General features: G+C 42.3%; 1 protein-coding gene across 4 annotated transcripts in view; it reads right to left on the bottom strand.

The window, feature by feature from the left end:
* Positions 1–588: 588 nt before the first annotated feature.
* Positions 589–6,000, bottom strand: part of SORBS3 (sorbin and SH3 domain containing 3) — a 114,549-nt gene continuing 109,137 nt past the window's right edge. For all 4 annotated transcript variants that reach the window (XM_053717970.1, XM_053717971.1, XM_053717972.1 and 1 more), the window contains one exon: positions 589–736. In XM_053717970.1, the coding sequence (XP_053573945.1) occupies positions 600–736 (137 nt within the window). In that variant the 3' untranslated portion in view covers positions 589–599. The remainder of the gene's footprint in view (positions 737–6,000) is intronic.

Here is a 6,000-nt window from a genome sequence, read left to right as displayed (position 1 = left end):
ACACTAAATAAATGATAGATAGAATGACGCATTTAAAGAAAAGATTAGTCTGAGAATAACCTGTAGATATATTTTTAAAGTTTCATTAGCTGTTTAAATATTTACAAAATAAGTGCAAAGTTTTAGTGGCAATAAAACAATGGGAGCTGCCATGTTGTAACTTAGGTTGCCTTCTCTGCTGTGGCCAATTAGGGACAGTTATAAATAGGTAACAAAAGTATGTAACCAATGGCTGTGTGGACTATAACAGTGGTCTACACTTCCATTTCTAACTGAAAAGCTCACAATTTCATAATGGAATTACAGGAAAAGGGGACAAAATAAAGAATGAAAGTATATTGCATATACGATATATATATATATACGATTTATCATTTTATATTACAATCTCAAGGTGTTTAATGTCCCTTTAATGTTGTGAGAGTGAATAGAAATAGGGTAGATAGAATGAGAGGAAAGTGGCTCTGAAACATAAACTGTTGAGCTGTGTTTGCCTTATGATCTGTGCTCATGGCCCATAGTGTTATTGACCTCCCAGTCACAGATCAATCAGTTAACCCCTTCCCCACATAAAATGAGACACAACAATTTGAATAAGTTTAGGATTTATTAAAATGTAATGTATTGTATGACATGGAAAGATCCTTAAGAGATGTCATGGGAGTATCCAAGGTAACATGAGGGGCCACATAGTTCCCTGGAAAGGTTCCAAAACGTTCTGTCCTCCAGCAGACACCTGTTAAACACACACCAACCATTACATAATACATAACTAACTGTTTAAAGGGACAGTGTACTGAAAAATGTATCCACTTTAATGTATTTCCAATAATCCATTTTACCTGCTAGAGTGTATTAAATTGTTTACAAATAGCTCATATGCCTTTTATTTTGGCATTTGAAATATATCTTTCTTTTCCAAGACATGGAGAGTCCACAACGTCATTCCAATTACTAGTGGGGATATTCACTCCTGGCCAGCAGGAGGAGGCAAAGAGCACTCCAGCAAAGCTGTTAAGTGTCACTTCCTTTACCCATAACCCCCAGTCATTCTCTTTGCCTCTGTCAATGGAGGTTGTGAAGTTGGTGTCTGAAGATATTTATTCCTTTTTCGGTTACTTTTCCCTGCAAGCAAGGATTTGGGTTTAGCTGTGTCCACGTCAATCTCTTGAGTAAGAGACGTGGTGGCTTTAAAGCAGTTAGAAAGTGGTGAGGTGGTCCTTGCTTTGTATTCTAACATATTTGCTGCCCTTGGTATAGAAAGCCAGAGTTGGTTACTCTGTTCTTTCTTTTTCTACAGTGCTACAGCTTTCTTCTCACACGTCCCAAGCCTCAACGGCTTCACATACAGTGCCCTGCAGTTCCTCTCAGCCTCCTGGAGGAGTTTATTTGCCAATAAATTTTGCCCCACAGATATCTTCTGCGGTATCTGTGGATTTATCTGCTTTTCCCATGATGGAGAAGCGCAAGAGAAAATCTAAACTTTTTTCTGAGTGTAAGGTGTCTGTCCCGTCTGCTGCTGCGCAGGTTGACCTCCCTCATAAGTTTGATGAGGAGGATACGTCGGTAGCTTCTGGGGGTGAAATCTCAGATTCAGACAGTGTAAATCCTTTGACTGATTCTGAAGAAGTAAAGTTCAAATTTAAGCTTGAACACCTTCGTTTATTGCTAAATAAGGTACCGGCTACTTTGGATGACTCCGATTCTTCTGTCGCTGTCTACCCTAAAAAATCTAGTAATAGTAAGCTTAACAAATACTATGATGTTCCTTCCTCTGTGGAAGTGTTTCCTGTTTCAGACCGTGTGTCGGAGATCATTGCACAGGAATGGGATAAGGCAGGGATACCTATCTCCCGTTTTTAAAAAGATGTTTCCTATTTCTGACTCCATTCGAGACTCATGGCGTACAGTGCCTAAAGTAGAAGGGGCTATTTCTACTCTGGCTAAGAGAACCACGATTCCTATTGAGGATAGCTGTTCTTTTAAGGATCCCATGGACAAAAAGCTGGAGGTTTATTTAAAGAAAATGTATGTTCATCAGGTTATACATTGGCAACCTGCAGTTTGCATTGTCACAGTAACAAGTGCAGCATCTTATTGGTGCAATGCTTTGTCCAAATTGATTTTAGAGGAGACTCCGTTGGAGGAGATCCAAGATAGGATTAAAGCTCTCAAGCTAGCCAATTCCTTTATCTCTGATGCTAACATGCAAGTCATTAGACTAGGAGCCAAGATGTCTGGTGTCACTGTCTTAGCCCGCAGGGCTCTTTGACTGAAATCTTGGTCAGCTTATGTTACCTCCAAGTCCAAGCTCCTGTCACTACCTTACAAGGGTAAGACCCTGTTTGGTCCTGGTCTGGCGGAGATAATTTCTGAAATTACGGGTGGAAAGGGGTCCTTTCTACCACAAGACAAGAAGAATAGACCAAAGGGTCGTCAAAGTTCTAGTTTTTGTTCCTTTCGTAACTTCAAAGGTCAAAAGTCTTCCTCTCCCTCCTCCAAGCAGGAGCAGTCCAAGTCCTCTTGGAGACCCAATCAGGCTTGCAATAAGGGTAAGCAATCAAAAAAGCCATCATCTGACACTGTCAGCATAAAGGGTCGGCGCCCGGTCCAGGGATTGGATCAAGTGGGGGCAGACTTTCCTTGTCTTGTCAAGCGTGGATACGAGATTTCCCAGATCCTTTGGTTGTGGACATAGTATCTTACGGTTACAAGATAGACTTCAAATCTCGTCTTCCCAGGGGCATATTTTTTTCCTGTCAAGGTTATCTGCGAATCAGGTAAAAAGAGGGAACTTTTTGACCCATTTTAGACCTAAAGTGTCTCAGCAAGTTTCTTAGGGTATGTCCTTCAAAATGGAAACCATTCGTTCCATTCTTCCTTTGGTCCAAGAGGGTCAGTTCATGACGACAATAATAGACCTGAAGGACGCATATCTTTATTTTCCCATCCACAGGGATCATCACCAGTTCCTGATATTTGCATTTGTAGACAAGCACTTTCAGTTTGTTGCTCTTCTGTTTGGCCTTGCCACAGCTCCCAGAATTTTCTCAAAGGTTCTGGGGGCTCTCTTGGCAGTTGTCAGGTCTCAGGGAATTGCGATGGCGCCTTACCTTGACAACATATTGGTTTAGGCGCCATCTTTTCAACAAGCAAACTCTCATACAAAGATCTTGTTGTCTTTTCTACGTTCCCACGGATGGAAACTGAATCTGGAGAAGAGTTCCCTTGTTCCAGCTACAAGGGTATGTTTCTTAGGGACCATCATAGATTCCCTATCAATAAAGATATTTTTTCTCTCTACTTGCCTCTTGCTACAGTCTACTGTTCGGCCATCAGTGGCTAAATGCATGGAGGTAATTGGTCTGATGGTCACTTCCATGGACATCATTCCCTTTGCTCAATTCCATTTGAGAGCTCTGCAGTTATGTATGCTCAGACAATGGAATGGAGACTATTCAGATCTGTCTCAGAGGATAGATCTGGACCAGTTCACAAGAGACTCTCTCTTGTGGTGGATTTCTCAGGATCATCTGTCTCAGGGCACATGCTTTCAGAGACCCTCCTGGGTGATTGTGACCACGGACGCCAGCCTGCTAGGCTGGTGAGCAGTCTGGGATTCGTTAAAGGCTCAGGGTCTATGGACTCGAGAGGAGTCTTCTCTCCCCATAAACATCTTGTAGTTGAGAGCGATCTTCAATGCTCTTGGCCTCAATTGTCCTTAGCCTAGTTTAGCAGGTTCCAGTTGGACAACATCACCTCAGTGGCTTACATCAACCACCAGGGAGGAACTCGGAGTTCCTTAGCCATGAAGGAGGTGGCTCGGATTATTCTGTGGGCGGAAGCTCACAATTGTCTTCTATCTGCCATCCACATTCCAGGAGTGGACAACTGGGAGGCGGATTTTCTGAGCAGACAGACTTTTCATCCCGGGGAGTGGGTTTTCCATCCGGAGGTGTTCTCCAGGTTAACCCTCAAGTGGGGGGTTCTGGAGTTGGATCTGATGGCGTCTCGTCAAAACACCAAGCTTGCACCAAGATGCTCTGGCGTTTCCTTGAGATTTCGGTCTAGCTTACCTGTTTCCTCTGTTTGCGCTCCTTCCATGAGTCATTGCTCGTATCAAACAGGAGAGAGCATCTGGAAATCGAATAGCTCCTGCATGGCCGTGCAGGATCTGGTTTGCAGACTTGTGAAGATGTCATCTCTTCCTCCTTGGAGGTTACCTCTAAGGAAGGACTTTCTAACTCAGGGTCCTTTCCTCCATCCAAATCTCGTTTCTATGAAGCTGACTGCATGGAGATTGAACGCTTAGTTCTGGCTAAGCGTGGGTTTTCTGAGTCTGTCATTGATACCATGCTTCAGGATTGCAAGCCTGTTACTCGTAAAATTTACCATAAGGTATGGCTTAAATACCTTTATTGATGTGAATCGAAGTGCTACTCTTGGAGTAGGGTCGGGATTCCTAGAATTTTTTTCTTTTCTCCAGGATGGTCTGGAGAAAGGGTTGTCAGTCAGTTCTCTGAAAGGTCAGATTTCTGCATTATCTATTCTTTTACATAAGCATCTGGCGGATGTGCAAGATGTTCAATCTTTTTATCAGGCCCTGGTCAGAATCAGGCCTGTGTTTAAACCTGTTGCTCCTCCTTGAAACCTTAACCTAGTTCTTAGAGTTTTGCAGCAGGATCCCATTGAGCCAATGCAATCCTTAGATATTAAGCTGTTATCTTGTAAGGTTTTGTTTCTTATCGCTATTTCTTCTGCTCGGAGAGTTTCCGAACTCTCGGCTTTGCAGTGCGATTTGCCTTACCTTATTTTTCATGCGAATAAGGCGGTCCTTCGTACTAAATTGGGGTTTCTCCCTAAGGTGGTTTTGGATAGAAATATTAATCAGGAAATTGTTGTTCCTTCTCTCTGTCCTAATCTTTTTTCTCATAAGGAACGTCTGTTGCATAACTTGGATGTTGTGCATGCTCTCAAATTTTACCTACAGGCTACTAAGGATTTTTGCCAATCTTCTGCCCCGCTTGTTTGTTTCTCTGGAAAGCGGAAGGGTCAAAAGGCTACTTCTACTTCTCTTTCCCTCTTTTTGAGAAGTATGATTCGTTTTGCTTATGAGACTGCTGGACAGCAGCCTCCTGAGAGAATTACAGCTCATTCCACTAGGGCTGTCTTCTCTTCTTGGGCTTTCAAAAATGAAGCTTCTGTGGAACAGATTTGTAAGGCAGCAACATGGTCCTCTCTGCATACTTTTTCCAAATTTTCCAAATTTGATACTTTTGCCTCTACTGAGGCCTATTTTGGAAGAAAGGTTTTTCAAGCGGTGGTGCCTTCTGTTTAGGTCTACCTGTCTTGTTCTCCCTCCCTGTTCATTCCGTGTCCTCTAGCTTGGGTATTAGTTCCCACTAGTAATTGGAATAACGATGTGGACTCTTCATGTCTTAGGAAAGAAAATACAATTTATGCTTACCTGATAAATTTCTTTCTTTCCGGACATGGAGACTCCAAGACCCCACCCTTAAGATTAGACAGTAATTTTTTTACTAAACCTCAGGCATCGCTACACCTTTGTGTTATCTTCTTTTTCCATTTCCCTTTGGCTGAATGACTGGGGGTTATGGGTAAGGGAAGTGACACTTAACAGCTTTGCTGGGGTGCTCTTTGCCTCCTCCTGCTGGCCAGGAATGAATATCCCCACTAGTAATTGGAATGACGTAGTGGACTCTCTATGTAAGGAAAGAAATAAATTTATCAGGTAAGCATACATTTTATCTTTTACTTATACTGCAAATCTCAGTGCTGCAGTATTGGTTTTAGAAAAGCTGTGCAAACAAGAGTCAGCAACAGAAATTGAGAGCCCACTTGAAATCAGATTCCTGCAGCAGCTTTACATACAATTTAACTCATATCAGCTGAGTGCTTGAGTAAATTGTCCGCTTACAGATCCTGATATATATTTTTTTTGTATCATGGTTCAGCAACATAAGATCACATGTGTTTAAA

The sequence above is a fragment of the Bombina bombina genome, chromosome 6, assembly GCF_027579735.1.
Source record: "Bombina bombina isolate aBomBom1 chromosome 6, aBomBom1.pri, whole genome shotgun sequence".
In the NCBI taxonomy this organism is placed as follows: Eukaryota; Metazoa; Chordata; class Amphibia; order Anura; family Bombinatoridae; genus Bombina; species Bombina bombina.
Note: the sequence above shows the minus strand (reverse complement) of the source record. Positions and strands in the feature narration are given on the sequence as shown.